The 17,259-nt window shown below is 37.0% G+C and overlaps 1 protein-coding gene across 1 annotated transcript; it reads right to left on the reverse strand.

Annotated features, from left to right (window-relative positions):
- On the reverse strand, positions 2,353–3,096 carry LOC107640747. The gene is made up of 2 exons (XM_016344247.1): positions 2,771–3,096; positions 2,353–2,701 (listed from the first exon to the last, which is right to left on the reverse strand). The coding sequence occupies exons 1-2, from the start codon at positions 3,094–3,096 to the stop codon at positions 2,353–2,355; spliced, it is 675 nt and encodes a 224-aa protein (XP_016199733.1).

Here is a 17,259-nt window from a genome sequence, read left to right on the forward strand (position 1 = left end):
GTTATAGTAAACTCTCGTTGCAAGTATAGTTACTTAACCAAGCAATCAACCTTTCTTACAAACGTTTTGGTTGTCACAAGTAACAAACCCCTTTAAAATTGATAACCGAGTATTTAAACCTCGGGTCGTCTTTTCAAGGAATTGCAGGGAGGTATGTTCTTATTATTGGTTATGAGTTTGTAAATTGGGGTTTTGGAAGTAAGGAGGGAATATGTTATATGACAAGTAAAATAAAATAATAATAATAAAATCTCTTGACAAGGTATAAGAATTGGAATTCCTATCCTAGTTATCCTTATCAGGTGTGAAGAGAATTGGGTTTTAATCCCACTTGGTCAGCCTTTATTAAATAAAGGAAGGTTAAGTGGACTGATTAGCTTGATTCTCAAGTCTTAGTCAACTCCTGTGGAGAGACTAGTGTTAGAGCAATCCTAGCTCAAGCAGAATCTGCCAATTTCAATCACTTGCTGAGTTTGATAACTCAAGTACTACCAATCACTTGACCAAAGCCAAAAAGGAGAAAAATATCTAAATTAAATTAAAAGCATCAATATAAATAAAGCAAAGTAATCTTAAATCTGATAATACCTCGAATTGCATTAACAAAAGAAATTAAATCTGGCATAGATGTTCATAAATTAAATTGAGAAAATAAATAAAAAGAACATTGAACCTCGGATCGAGAGTCACTCCTAAAACTAAGAGAAATCCTAATCCTAATCCTAAGAGAGAGGAGAGAACCTCTCTCTCTAAAAACTACATCTAAATCCTAAAATTGTGAATATGAAAGCATGATTATGAATGGATGCATTCTCCCATTTTATAGCCTCTAATCTGTGTTTTCTGGGCCGCAAAATGGGTCGAAAACAGCCCAGAATTCACTGGTTGCGAATTCAAACACACTGATTTTCGTCACTGCAACGCGTCCGCATCGAGCACGCGGTCGCGTCACCTAGCGTCAATGCAACCATGGCATATTATATATCAAATCGAAGCCCCGGACGTTAGCTTACCAACGTAACTAGAAAACACATGTTTAAGCATGTTTCCTTGAAAACCGAATTGAAGAGGGAGGGAGACAGCCATATCACCTTATTTCCAGCCTTGATATGTTATATGGTTATATAGAGGAAGAAGAGAGGATCATTTTGGTGAAATCGGAGTTTTGATTTGAGTTTTAGTTCAGAAGAAATCAAGCTTTGAAGATTAAGTGTTCATGAAAGTTTATCTCTTTTCTCTCTTGTTATTTTCGGCCAAAATGAGGAAATGAGACAGCTTTGGAGGTCTTGAGGGTGTAAGGTGAGTTTTGATTGGTTGCCTTGGAGGTGGGTTAAAATAATATTAAAATATCTCAGGTGTATAACTACTAAAACTAAGTGTATCGGAACACTTATAAAAACATCTCTAAAAATTATTTTCTGAGCTACTAGCAAAAATGACACTAGTAACATATTTATTATGGGAATAAAACATGTATAATGAGGCCTTAGCATTGCTAATGTCATCAGAGAGTGCTGGTGCTAAGCTACACCAGTAAACTGTGAACCCAGTTAAACCGATTTTTGGTTTTTAACTAAAACTGACCAGGTAACCTTATAATATCATTCAAGAAGCTTCTAATACTAATATAATGATAATATTATCCTATTATGTGTCTTCTCACATGAATCAAGTCCGGTTCATTAAACTTAGATTATTTACGAAAAATAGGATCAAAACTCCAAACCGATACAGTTCAAAAACTAGGTTCTTCGTGACTGCATTATCGAGCTCGCCTCAAAAAGTTCAAGCTTAAAGAAGACGTAACGACAATGAGGATCGAGATACTTGATGATATAGCAGTGGTTCTCCCCTTACTGATCTTCCGGAGAAATCAGTACTTTCAGAAAAGATCTCGCGTACTCGAAAAAACTAGGTTGTTATATTCTACCCTCCTTAAAGAAAATTTTGCCCTCAAAATTTGATGCATAGGTAAAAAGTTGCAATGATATCTAACTTAAGCAAATTCTGAGCATAGAACTTACCTCGAGCGATAGATCCAAACTTTATAGTATTGCCGGCGGACTCATCTACCATTCTTTTTCGAAAGTCTCTTGCCCGATGTCCTTCCTTATTAGAGTAGTAACATAAACCTGTTCTAAACCGGCAAAGCCTACTACCATGATGCTTTCCACAAGTTGGGCATACTACACCACTTTGAGCTTGGTGAGGTTGACTCTCATGTCCTTGTTCAATGTCATGGTTATTGTCACTACCATTATTGCAAGTTAGAAGGCTGACATCTCGGTGGTTTCCATTCCAACGCTGGAATTGACCAATGGCTTTAAAGTTGCGACCTTGAGGGGCTAAATTCTAAACAAAGTCTCTTTGTGAATCCTCCCTACGACTTGCTCGAGCTATCGCCACCTTCTTTGAACATTCTTCCACTGGTTTACTTTTATTCACTAGTTCAGCAAAATTTTGTATCTCTAGCAGAACAACAGAATTCATCAGTTCTTCTCGGAGTCCTCTTTCAAACTTTAAACACTTCCATTCCTCAAAGTCTGCTGGGTTCCCTTGACAAATCTTGGGAAAACGGCATAAGTCATCGAACTTACGGGCATACTCAGCAATAGTCATATCCCCTTGTTTCAACTGCATAAGCTCCATCTCCTTAGCATCACGTGCTGCTCTCGAAAAATACTTTTCATAAAATTCATCCCTAAAGGTATCCCAAGGAATGTCATTTTCATTCTGTTGTAGTAGTCGATGTATCCCCTGCCACCATTACTCAGCTTCTCCCTCGAGTATATAAGTAGAAAACTCCACATGATGTCCTTCCGGAACATGTTGCGCTCTCAGTGATCGTTCAATACCTCGAAACCAGTTATCAGCATCAGTAGCAACAAGTGTACCCTTGAACTTAGGCGGATTAACCTTCAAAAAAGTCGCGAGGTTCATGGGTCTTTCAGGATTCCCAATATTATTCTCATCATTCCCATTTTCTTCTCCGTGTTCATTCACATTCCCGTTTCTCACTCCAAGGCGTTCAACAGCCCTAGCCGCTGCTACTGCAGCCTCACGCACTGCTTCAGCCACAGTGTTCATGGTAGCCATAAATGTTTCCTGTTCCTTCTCGTGGTTAACATTAGGAATTCCTTCCCGTACGCCTCGTCTCCGTGAACCCATTTTAATCCTGTTCACACCAAACAATCATTGTTAAGGTGATCAGTCTTAACACTTCAAGTCAAGTGTGAACATTCCCAAAATGAAAACACAGAAACAATCATGCAACATATATCACTGGGATATCCTATACGCATGAGACACACAACAGAGTATGCAATGAATCATAGTCAGTCCACTCCCCAGGCTCTACTGGGAACGAACTACTCTGATACCAAATTGTAATGACCCAATTTTCAATATGACTAGATCATATCGAAAATTGAGTGATACCAATTTGTCTTCCTAATTATTATCTATTATTTATCATATGAGCCTGATTCGCTGTTAAAAACATAGTTAATTTGCGAGGTATTTTTTTCTTTGAAAATGTTTGGATTAATAGACGGAATCATTCACAATCATTCCACAACTGATAACAGATAAAACAGTTATAAACAACCACACATAAATACATCGCAAGCAGTTAATAACATTCAGTGATCCAGCCTTTATTTAGGTATAGACTTTTAGTTAGAACACCCCTAGATATAGCTAGATAATAACTATATACATATATATACATACAACATCCCAGGCCCTGACCTGTTCAAGAAGTCCCTAAGCTAGCGCCCAGGCTAGCCTAGACCCTATACTCACCTAGTCCCTCTAAGATACTAAAGCGAGGGAAAGTACGTTCTAAGTCTTCAAAACTCAAGTTAGGTGGAACGTCATCGAAAGGTAGAACATCATCTGTTACTCCTCTGCATGATCAGACATTGCCATATGACGTCTCCCTGGTACCTCATCAAGTAGGCACACAACAGGAGTCTCGTACACAAGATTTAGGTAAAAGTTCACATACAAACGGGGTGCAGACATTGGCTGGTCTTACTGTATATACATATAAACAGAGAACGGGATTCACCCTAGACTCAGAAAAGTATCTAGAGTGGAATCCTCCTCGCAGAGCCATCATCAATGAACTACGGTAAGGTACTCTTACTTCCATCTGAAGGGGGAAGGGAGAGAGAAAGGGTAAGAACTTAGGAGTTCTTAGTAGGGTCGGAATTATTATTTAAGTTCATTAATTCCGTGTTGTTTAGCAGACGAATAGCAAAATACCGAGAAGTAGTGAACAGAAAATACAGATAAATAGAGAAAATAGAGAAAACAGAAAGTAGAACACAAACAAAAGAATATAAGAAAATAAAATGCAAATACAAAGAATAGAATACAAACAAACAGAGCATACATTCATTCAATAATCATAATAGAGGAAATGCACAACCAAGTATGATGCATGTCTGTCCTATGCAGGCCATGAGCTCACGTGTCGGTTTACACCCTGCAGCCCGACATTACCTAGGAACAAGTCCCAGTTATGGTTTCCCTTTGTGTCCTTAGTGCATACGTGTCGGTGGTAAGAATACCACTCCTTCGTGACTACTGGCAGTCGGCGCAAAGCTTGACCCCATAACATACGCACAAGGGGAAATAGTGATCCTCAGTTCGTGGGCGTCCCCGAGATCAATTCACAAACAAAACAATGATCCTCAGTTCGTGGGTATCCCCGAGATCAACATACAACAACAAACATGATCCTCAATTTGTGGGCTATACCCGAGATCAATACTCAACAATATAGTAATCTACAGTTCGTGGGTTATACCCGAGATCAACATACAACAGTTCGTGGGTTATTCCCGTAATCAATGATTATCAGTTCGTGGGTTATTCCCGTAATCAATGATTATCAATTCGTGGGTTCTTCCTGCATATAAAATAGTTAACAGTTCGTACGTTTCCCCGAGATCAATGATCATTCAGTTCGTGGGTACTTCCCCTATTTAACCAATTATTCGTCCGTGGGTTTTACTACTCTTTTCTCTTTGTCTGTTTACTCTGCTCTGATTACTCTTTTCTCTGTATCTGTTTCCTTTGCTCTCATTACTCTTTTCTCTATATCCCTATTACTCTTTTTTTCTTTATCTCTTTACTTTATTCTGGTTGCTCTGGTCTCTGTGTTACTTTATTCTGCTCTGATTTCTCTGTTTAACGTTTATTTTTAAGGCTTATGTAAATTTCGGAATGAATAGTTAGCCTGTCCCAAGAATAGGTTCATTAAGTCTATACTGAAACAGTTTAACTTTTCATATAATACCTAACCCTAGTCGTAACTCAAGGACTAACTATATTGCCCTAGTTCGTTCACTAATCTCTGTCTGTTTTTCTGTTATTAAAACTTTACACACTTTTCTTTGGTTTTTATATTTTCTTTAACTTCTTATCTTTCCTTTATCTTTGCCTCACTAACATGTTATTACCACTCCCTAAGTGTTTTATGAAGGTAATTATGAGATTCTATGCTTAAAGTTGTCTTTCTAAAGCTTTTACAGAAAATTGCCTTTTCCGCATTATTTTATCATTTTTATTAAAATATTATTTTAATTAAATATTATTATTTAATATTTTATTATTATTTATTATTTTATCATTAAATTTTTCGAAAATTACCCTACTTTAACTTTTAACCATTAAAATTCTCTTTTTACCACCCGTAACTTTTAATATTTCTACTTTAACCACCCTAACTTCTGAAAATTACCAAATAACCCCTCAAACACCAAAATAATTACTTCCTTGCCCTTTTTAAGATCTAAAAGTTTTTCTTCATTGTTCTTCACCACACTCAAAGTGTTCTTCGTGTTCTTCATAAATTCTTCAGATTCTTTCTCTACTTTTACCCGTTTTTCAATCTTTTCAGCAACCAATTTTTACCATAATTCAAAATAAATTTCCAGCCAATAAAACCCCATCTTTTTCACATGATTTTAAAATAAATTGAATCCCAATTTAGGGCCTAGGGTTTCGTTTTCCAGCAGCCAGAAGAACACAAGTTCATAGCTTGAATTTTATCAAATTTCATCAAATTTTCACCAAAATTTCAACAAGAATTGCTCATATAAACAACCAATTTCAAGCACAGCCAAACCATATCATAATCACACAAATCAAACACAATCAATCAAGATTAAATTCATCAAACCCTACCTGGTTTTGCTGCTCCAAATTCGGTTATACTTTCAGGTGGTCCTTAAGCACTTTTTCCTCCTAAATTACATCAAGAACAACTTTAAATCCACAAACCCTCAACTGACCAAATCTCCCTCAGCATGTTAGGAAAGGATATCTCACCTTAGACTTGCTGGAAATTAATGTTTCTTGGCCCTCAAGTCAAGTTTAGCATGATTCCTAAGGAAGAACATCAAGAAAACACATGTTTAAGCATGTTTCCTTGAAAACTGAATTGAAGAGGGAGGGAGACAGCCATCTCACCTTATTTCTAGCCTTGATATGTTATACGGTTTTATAGAGGAAGAAGAGAGGATCATTTTGGTGAAATCGGAGTTTTGATTTGAGTTTTAGTTCAGAAGAAATCAAGCTTTGAAGATTAAGTGTTCATGAAAGTTTCTCTCTTTTCTCACTTGTTATTTTCGGCCAAAATGAGGAAATGAGACAGCCTTGGAGGTCTTGGGGGTTTAAGGTGAGTTGTGATTGGTTGGCTTGGAGGTGGGTTAAAATAATATTAAAATATCTCAGGTGTATAACTACTAAAACTAAGCGTATCGGAACACTTATAAAAACATCTCTAAAAATTATTTTTTGAGCTACTAGCATAAATGACACTAGTAACATATTTATTATGGGAATAAAACATGTATAATGAGGCCTTAGCATTGCTAAAGTCATCAGAGAGTGCTGGTGCTAAGCTGCACCAGTAAACTGTGAACCCAGTTAAACCGATTTTTGGTTTTAACTAAAACTGAATAGGTAACCTTATAATATCATTCAAGAAGCTTCTAATACTAATATTCTCTCATGAATCAAGTCCGGTTCATTAAACTGAGATTATTTACAAAAAATAGGATCAAAACTCCAAACCGATACAGTTAAAAAACTAGGTTCTTCGTGACTGCATTATCGAGCTTGCCTCAAAAAGTTCTAGCTTAAAGAAGACGTAACGACAATGAGGATCGAGATACTTGATGATATAGCAGTGGTTCTCCCCTTACTGATCTTCCGAAGAAATCAGTACTTTCAGAAAAGATCTCGCGTACTCGAAAAAACTAGGTTGTTACAAGCGGTAGTTTGCTTAACCGACGAAGTAACCGATGTCTTACTGACGAATGGATTTTTGCCAGTAAAGAATTTCACAAATGAAACCTCGTTGAAAGTATAGTTTCTAAACTAACAATAATCCTTTTGTACAAAAACTTGTTTGTCACTAAAGGAAACCCAATAAAAATAATAACCGAAGTATTTAAACATCGGGTCGTCTCTCAAAGAATTGCAGGGAGGTGTATTTATTATTGGTTATGGTAGATTATCTTTTTGGGGTTTTTAAATAAGGAACAAGAAAAGTAAATTGCAAGAAAGTAAATTAATAATTAAGAAAACTCTTGGCAAGGTATGAGAATTAGATATCCTATCCTAGTTATCCTTATCAATTGTGATGAGAATTGTTCACTGCTCCCACTTAGTTAACCCTTACAAAATAAAGGAAAGTCAAGTGGACTAATCAATTTGATTCCTCAAGTCCTAGTCAACTCCTAAAGAAAGACTATCTTTAGAGGGATCCAAATCAACCAGTAACTACGTGTTAGTCACGCGCACGCGTCGTCGTGCAAACTCCAATTCAGGCGTACGCATCAGGTACGCGCACGCGTCGATCCTCACTGGTTGTCTCCTTTATTACGCGTGAGTTGGCTTGCGTGAAAGGCACAATGTTCACGTAATGTAGGCACAACTCTCAGAAAAATGGCTTGGAGGTGAAATTTTTGCATCTACGCGTACGAGTGAAGCACGCGTGCGCGTGGATGGGCGAAAATTCTTAAGTCACGCGTACGCGTGGGTTGGTGCTCTGTTTTTCAAAATTTTTCATGTTTTTGCACCAAACCAAGCATTCCAAACCTCCCAACAGCTACCAAAACACCTCAACAAATCAATCATAACATGAAATCAAACCTATTTTACCAATATTTACAAAAGAGAAAAATGAAAAGAGTTTACCATGATGGGGTGTCTCCCACCTAGCACTTTTAATTATTGTCCTTAAGTTGGACTTATGAGGAGTTCCTCTCAAGGTGGCTTGTGCTTGGATTCATCTTTGAACTTCCACCAATGCTTGGACTTCCAATAAGCTCCATTCTTCAAAATTAATGATTCTAAGCTTGGATGGAGTTTCGCACAAGCTAAGGACTCCCAAGATTGATCCGCTTCTTGTAATCTTGGATCCCACACTTTATTTTCACACCTGTCTTAAAGTTGATCATTATTAGTCCATCCGGGTGGCAAGCAAGATGAATTCTCAATGAAGTGCCCAACAATCCTCCTAGACCCATCTAGTTTAGCACTATTCCAACCTTTATATTTCATTTTTGATGTATCAACCATAATGAGCCTTGATTTACAACGCCAACTATGAAACATCTTTCTCTTACGCTTCATCCCGCAAAGCATCCTAAGTTGACCATCTATTTCAAGCAAGCCATACTCAAGTGGGCCAATAAAGCTAATAGAGATGAATTTTACCCACTCAAGTGAAGGAGTAGCTGACAACCTAGGTAAAGAGGCTTCCAAGGATATTGACAAAGTGTATCCAACTCCCGTCCTCCTTCTTCTAAGGACTTCCACCTCTTCACAAGATTCCTCAAATGTAATCCTTTACTCAACAATTTTATCTAAGCCTTTTCCCTTACTCAAATCATAATTGGGAGGATGAGAGAGGTTTACCTCCACAACGCTTTCAAATCCACCGGGGGAAGGTTTTTCATGCTCAAAGGATTCTTCACCACTAAGACTTGATGCTTGATCTTCATCACCATGGGTGCAAATCACAAATCTCTCAACCAATTCTTGATTCGCTTGACTAAATCAACCACTAAACTAAAATTGCTCAATCCTTCAATCCCTGTGGGATCGACCTCACTCCCGTGAGTTATTATTACTTGATGCGACCCGGTGCACTTGCCGGTTAGTTTTGGGTGTTTTGGAGAAATTCGTTTCTCTACGAAAATATCCCATCAAGTTTTTGGCGCCGTTGCTGGGGATTGATTAGATTGACAATGATTAAGTGAGGTGGTGGTCTAGATCAAGCATTTTCTTTATTTTTGTTCTCTGTTTTAGATTGAAACCATGGTGTTTGAGTTTATGCCTCACTAAGAAATTCTCATCTTTGATATGAGTAATTTCAATTTTCAATGGTGTCGTGCTTTCCAAAATTCAAATGGAGTTCAACTCATCTTATGATCAAACAAATTTTATGGGATATTACCCACTATCACCAATCTCTAATGGTGGATGGAAATATCACCAAGAAAATACGAATTCTAAGCACTCCAATCCATGGAGATTTGCTTCAGAGACACAAGATGAGCAGGAGAATCATATGGGATACCAACCACCACTACAAAATAATTCAAATTATTATCCTCATGGTAGATGGGAGTATCACCAAAGAATGAAAGAGCATCCACCCTCACGTCCCAGTTTCTTACTTTAAAGTTCTTCATCACTTGATTATGCCTCAACACAAAGTTTCCTCCAAAATCCATACCAGTCATCCCATCAATCACACAACTCATTCCACACCCCTCAACACAACTTCACCACAACACATTCACGTCACCAAAATTACTCTCAACCTTCATCTCTTGAATTAACAGATGAGGAATACCTTGAAGCCATTGAAATACAGAGAAAACTAGTGGAAAATTACACAAAATCCCCATCTTGGAAAGAAACCATCCTCAAGAAGATGAATGGGCCCTTAGAGCAAACAAAGAGGAACTTAGAACCATCAAACAGTAAGGATGAAGGCAAATCTGTGGGTGAGGAAGTGGAAAAGAAAGATGAGGAAGCCTCTGTGTCAAGAGAAATTTCAATGAAAAATGAGGTAGAGGAAACACTTGAACCTGACCTTGCATATTCACAGAAGCCACTTGAGATGACAAGGGAACATGAAAAACAAAATGGCTCAACAATTGGATCCATGATTGAAAGATATGAAGAAGAGATGAAGAAATGTTGGGAGGATCAACAAACCTCCTCCATGAAAGAGCTATTAAAACAAATGTTGAGTGTAAAAGAGGAAGTGGAAGAGCAAGAAAGTGAGAAAGACAACCAAAGAATTCCAAACTCAAGTGAAGCAGAGAAGTACACAGAGGAAGAGCTCACAGAACCACCATTGCAAGAGGCTCTTGATGAAAAGAATACTCTAACAATCACACAACCACCAAGACTTGGATTCAAGAAAGTGAAGGCAATTAACAAAAACACCGAGAAGAGGATTGTGACCAGGCTACAAAGGACAACATTCAAGAGAAGGTCAACTATTCCCTTTACAATTCAAGCCATTTACATTTCTTGCACTTTAAGATTCTGCAATTTACATTTCTTGCATTCTAAGTTTCTGCCATTTAATTTCTTGCTCTTTAAGATTCAGCACTTTAAATTCCAGTTCTCTTTAATTTCATGCAATTCATCAATTTCCTTTACTTTCTATGCAATTTAAATTCTGCAAATCACAAATCTCTCAACCAATTCTTGATTTGCTTGACTAAATCAACCACTAAACTAAAATTTCTCAATCCTTCAATCCCTGTGGGATCGACCTCACCCCCGTGAGTTATTATTACTTGATGCGACCCGGTGCACTTGCCGGTTAGATTTGGGTGTTTTGGAGAAATTCGTTTCTCTACGAAAATATCCCATCAGAACTCAATTCTTGCTCTATCCCGTCCAATTCTTCATATGGAATATCCTTTGGAGGTTGTGCACATTCCTCCTTAGCATCAAATTCAATCTTCTTGGAGGGGTTTTCTTCAACTCTATGTTCCCATGGAGGTTCCGCATCTCCTAAGTCTTCAACAATCCTAGCTCCCTCCAATTGTTCCAACACAAAACAACTTCCTTCATTTCCCACCGGAGTTTCCAATCTCTCCTTCATGCTATGCTCTTCCTTGGATTCTTCACATGTAGCCAAGGGAGGACTTTGGTTTCCCAAGCATTGGGATGCTAACCGGTTTACCACCTTGGAGCACAAAAATCGTGATTCATACTTTTCACATCTCCGCACAACTAACCAGCAAGTACACTGGGTCGTCCAAGTAATAAACCTTACGTGAGTAAGGGTCGATCCCATGGAGATTGTCGGCTTGAAGCAAGCTATGGTCATCTTGTAAATCTCAGTCAGGTAGATTTAAATGGTTATGGGGTTTTGATAATTAAAATATAAATAAAACATAAAATAAGATAGAGTTACTTATGTAATTCATTGGTGGAAATTTCAGATAAGCGTCTGGAGATGCTTTGTTGCTTCTAAACCTCTGCTTTCCTATTGCCTTCTTCTAACCATGCGTTACTTCCTTCCATGGCAAGCTGTAGGATCCTCTCAGTGAAAATGGTCCTCTACGATTTCTGCACGGCTAATCAACTGTCAGATTTCTCGTCTCGGATGAAAAATACCAGGTACAGCTACCACATGGCTAATCATCTGTCAGTTCCTACTAGCGTCAGAATAGAATCCATTGATCCTTTTACACACTGTCACTGCGCCCAACATTCGCAGGTTTGAAGCTCGTCATTGTCATCCCTTCCCAAATCTTACTCGGAATACCATAGACAAGGTTTAGACTTTCCGGATCCCAGGAATGCTGCCAATAATTCTAGCCTATATGATGAGATATTCAATCTTCCACAATATGCAACAAATATAGCTCAAAACCTCATGAAATGGCATGAATTCACATATGGTTGGTTCAATCAAGGGAAACATGAAAATCTACTCAATTAGCTTGCTTGTAGCTCAAGAAAGTGCATAATTCTAATGAAAACTAAAGAAAAAGATTAGCTAAAATGGGCTAGGATGACTTGTCATCACTATACCACGAAGATACTAATCTCACAGACTCGGTCCGTGTATTAGATACCCAAGAGAATATACTCTGACTGTCGTCCAATGACTACGTTGAACATCATGTAGACCGCTTTGTAGTTGTCAGGCACGCGGATCTTGGCTAAGCGAGTAACAAAGATTGGGTGATTGTCACGGGTCACCCCTTCATTCTGACTTAACTTAATTAGGTACGAGAGTATATCTTGGACAAGAAGTAGGCGTGAATTGAATAGAAAATAGTAGTAATTGTATTAATTCATGAAGAATAGCAGAGCTCCACACCTTAATCTATGGGGTGTAGAAACTCCACCGTAGAAAATACATAAGTGAAAAAAAGTCTAGGCATGGCCGTGAGGCCAGCCTCCAAACGTGGATAATGGTCTAAGGACTAAACGTCCAGAGATATGAATACAATGGTAAAAAGTGCTATTTATACTAAACTAGTAACTTAGGTTTACAGAAAATGAGTAACTAAGTGCAGATAGTGTAGAAATCCACTTCCGTTGCCTACTTGGTGTGTGCTTGGGCTGAGCATTGAAGCTTTTTCGTTCATAGGCTGTTCCTGGAGTTAAACGCCAGGTTGGGTGCCAGTTTGGGCGTTTTATGCCAAGATGTTTTAGGCTGGCCTTGGTAGCCAGTTTGGGCCATCAAATCTCGGGCAAAGTATGGACTATTAAAATTGATGGAAAGCCCAGGATGTCTACTTTCCAACGCAATTGAGAGCGCGCCAATTGGGCTTCTGTAGCTCAAGAAAATTTACTTCGAGTGCAGGAGGGTCAGAATCCAACAGCATCTGCAGTCCTTTTTCAGCCTCTGAATCAGATTTTTTTGCTCAGGTCCCTCAATTTCAGCCAGAAAATACCTGAAATCACAGAAAAACACACAAACTCATAGTAAAGTCCAAAAATGCGATTTTTGAATAAAAACTAATAAAAATATAATAAAAAGTAACTAAACATACTAAAAAGTATGTAAAAACAATGCCAAAAAGGGTATAAATTATCCACTCATCACAACACCAAACTTAAATTTTTGCTTGCCCCCAAGCAACTAAAAACAAAATAGGATAAAAAGAAGAGAAAATACAATAAATCCCAAACTTATCAATGAACTTAGTTCCAATTAGATGAGCGGGACTTGTAGCCTTTTTGCTTCTGAACAGTTTTGGCATCTCACTTTATCCTTTGAAGTTTAGAATCATTGGCATCCATAGGAACTCAGAATTTAGATAGTGTTATTGATTCTCTTAGTTCAATATGTTGATTCTTGAACACAGCCACTTTATTAGTCTTGGCCGTGACCCTAAGCATTTTTTTTCCAGTATTACCACTGGATACATAAATGCCACAGACACATAACTGGGTGAACCTTTTCAAATTGTGACGCAGCTTTGCTAAAGTCCCCAGTTAGAGGTGCCCAGAGCTCTTAAGCACACTCTTTTTGCTTTGGACCACGACTTTAACTGCTCAGTCTCAAGCTTTTCACTTGACACCTTCATGCCACAAGCACATGGTTAGGGACAGCTTGATTTAGCCGCTTAGGCCAGGATTTTATTCCTGTGGGCCCTCCTATCCATTAATGCTCAAAGCCTTGGATCCTTTTTTACCCTTGCCTTTTGGCTTAGCTTAAAGGGCTATTGGCTTTTTCTGCTTGCTTTTTCTTTTTCTTTCTTTTTTTTCTTTATTTTTTTCGCATTTTTTCCCAAGCTTTGTCTATTCAGTGCTTTTTCTTGCTTCAAGAATCAATTTTATGATTTTTCAGATTATCAAATAACATTTTTCCTTTTTCATTATTCTTTCAAGAGCCAACAATTTTAACATTCATAAACAACAAATTCAAAAATATGCATTATTCAAGCATTCATTCAGAAAACAAAAAGTATTGCCACCACATCAAAATAATTAAACTAATTTCAAGATAAAATTCGAAATTCATGTACTCCTTGTTCTTTTGCAATTAAAAACATTTTTCATTTAAGAAAGGTGAAGGATTCATAGGACATTCAAAGATTTAAGACATAGACACTAGACACTAATGATCATGTAATAAAGACACAAACATAGACAAAACATAAAGCATAAATTTTGAAAAACAAAAAAATAAGAACAAGGAAATTAAAGAACGGGTTGACCTTAGTGATGGCGGCTAGTTCTTCCTCTTGAAGATCTTATGGAGTGCTTTAGCTCCTCTATGTCTCTTCCTTGCCTTTGTTGTTCCTCTGATGAGGGGCAGAAGTTGGTGAATTAAAAATTATTAAAATAGTTACGTTGCAAGTATAGTTCTTAACTCACCGAAAATCTGCCTATCAATTTAGAAATATGTCACAGAGAGTTTAAATTAAAAATTACTGGGAGTTTAAGTCCCATGTCGTCTCCCAACGAGTTGTAGAAAAGTGTGCTATTTTATTAATCAGATGTTCCAAGAAGTTGAGTTAAGTAGAGGGAAAATTAAAAAGAGGAAATTTAAATAATATGAATAAAAACCTTGACTGGGAGTTGATTAGTTGGAATTTCTATTATTGATGGAATGATCTCAAGATTAATTTATAATTAATGGTTGTTTTGTTTAGTTATCCTTTACCAGGTAAAGGAAAGTCAAACAAGTTGGAATGCTAGATCTATTCACGAGTTGCAACCCACTTAGTTTAAAGGGATTGGTGTTAGTGATTAGATAATAATTCAACAGTTAACCCAATTACAATTTTTCTTTCAATCCTTTCAACTCAAGAGTTCTTTTCAATCAACTCCCCATCAAGTGAGGGAACTACTCACTCATTGCAAATAATAAATCCATAACACATGAAAGGGAATTAAAAGAAGACATGATTATTGGAATGGAGAAATAAATTAAAATGGAAGAAATAATCCTTGTATCAAATAATCATGAAAGTATTCAAATGACAAAATTGAACAAAGCAAAGAACATGGAAGAATAAAACCAAGTTAAGAGAACGAACTAGAATGACGAGGTCTTGATGAGGAAAAATAACTCTTCTCAATGTTCCAATGCTAAGATCAATTCCCAAAATTAAAATTCTAAAACCTAGAGAGAAAAACCTAGAAGAGTAAAAACTATCTCTAAAACTGTCAACTGTGTAGAATGAATGTTGTTGTTTGTTTCTGCATATTCTCTGGCTCTAGTCTGCTGTTCCGGGCCGAAAACTGGGTCGAAATAAGGTCCAAAATCGCCCCCAGCGAAGTCTGTAGATTATGCAGATCGCACATGTCACGCGATCGCGTCATCCATGCGGACGCGTCATTTGCGCTTTTCCTTACCACGCGTTCGCGTCGTCCATGCTACCGCGTCGCCTGAGCTTTTCCAATCCGCGCGGCCGCGTGAGCCATGCGGCCGCGCCACTGCGATTCGCTCTCCTTCACGCGGTCGCGTGAGCCATGCGACCGCGTCACTTCTCGCTGGTTATCTCCTCAAATTCTTGTGTTCCTTCCATTTTTGCTAGCTTCCTTTCAAATCTCCAACTCATTCATGCCCTATAAAGTCTGAAACACTCAACACACAGATCACGGCATCGAATGAAATAAAGGAGAATTAAAAATACATAATTAAAGTCTCTAGGAAGCAGTTTTCAAACATGTTATAAATTCAGGAAGGGATTATAATTTCATGCTAATTTAATGAATAAGTGGGTAAGGATCATGATAAAACCACACAATTAAACACAATATAAACCATAAAATAGTGGTTTATCAACCTCCCCACACTTAAAAATTGGCATGTCGTCATGCTTAATTGAGGGAGATAAGGAAATAAGCATGAACATGTAGAAACTCATGAAATGCAATGCAAGCCTATATATAAATAAATGCAACTATATGATTCTTGCCCACTTGATCAAAAGTAAATAAGCTCTTCAAAACAATTACAAATCAAGTTCCACTAATTCTATCATTATACAATAAAACAGATAAAGGTGCAAGAAGATAGCTCATGAAAGCAGGGAACATGAAAATTCAAGCATTGAACCCTCACTGATAATGTATGTACGCTCTAATCTCTAGTGTATAAGGTAATCACTCTATCCTTCTCTAATGATGCTTTCTAACTTTTGTTTTTCTCCTAACCAATCAACAACAGTTAATATACCAATGCAAATATCATGAGGTCTTTTCAAGGTTGTAATGGGGCTAAGGTACAGGTAGGGGGTATACATTTGGTCAAGTGAGCTAATAAATTGAATCTTTAATTAACCCAAGCTTCAACCTAACCTATATATTTTTTTTTATGTAATCTTAAAGTTCATACCTAACTACCCAGAATTCCCTTTTTCTATTCATACTCATGTATCAACTTTATATTTGATTTTATCATATGTGCATTGATCTTTGAATTCTGAATTTAACATTGGGGTAATTTTGTCCCCTTATTTATTTATACAAATAAAATTTTTTTTTGACATTAAAGTAATTATAGCTTATCAATGCACATAGATTTTTAATTCTTATAGTTTCACATGAGTAGGTATCCAAATTTCCATTAAATTCTCATGACACATTCCCTTAACAACTTTTGTTCCCACAATCTCCCATACTTAACTAGCACACACAATTCTATCTTAAGCTAACCAAAGATTCAATTTGGGATATACAATGGTTTTTCAGCTTAAGGTTAGTAATGTGGTAAAATATAGAACAAATGAGATTTAAAGGCTCAAAGTGGTTAACAAAGGTAATTGGAAAGGGTAGGCTTAATTTGGATAAGTGAGTTTAAACAAATAATGGCCTCAATCATGTGCAAGCATGAAAATATAATAAATATTGGACATATAAGATAAAACAAAATATAGATTACAATCATAGAGAAGTTAACACACAAGAAAGAAGTAATTATGGTTAAATAATGTAACCATACATAAAGGCTCAAATCTCTCACAGGTTGTGTGTTCTTTAGCTCAAATGTCATGTTCCAAATACAACTCAAGTAGAATAAACTTATTATCATAAAATTTTGAAAAATTAGTGAAATTTTGTTCCAAAGATAGAGTCTTAAAATAAACTTATTGTCTTTTCAATCAAGTAGAACATGCATGCAACTATCCTAACCTATGCAATTTATTCTATTCTATAAAAGAAAGAAAATCTAACTAAAATATCCTAATTATTGGTGCTAGAGAAGAGAGATTACCTCCGGAAGTCAGGTAC

Source organism: Arachis ipaensis, chromosome B05, assembly GCF_000816755.2.
Source record: "Arachis ipaensis cultivar K30076 chromosome B05, Araip1.1, whole genome shotgun sequence".
Classification (NCBI taxonomy): domain Eukaryota; kingdom Viridiplantae; phylum Streptophyta; class Magnoliopsida; order Fabales; family Fabaceae; genus Arachis; species Arachis ipaensis.

What these genes read in the sequence shown, in the direction of transcription:
- LOC107640747 (XM_016344247.1), bottom strand. Translation starts at nt 3,096, where the DNA reads ATGGCTACCATGAACACTGTGGCTGAAGCAGTGCGTGAGGCTGCAGTA. An exon ending in ATACTCGAGGGAGAAGCTGA is followed by an intron (nt 2,702 to 2,770) that starts GTAATGGTGGCA and finishes GGATACCTTTAG; the next exon opens with GGATGAATTTTATGAAAAGT.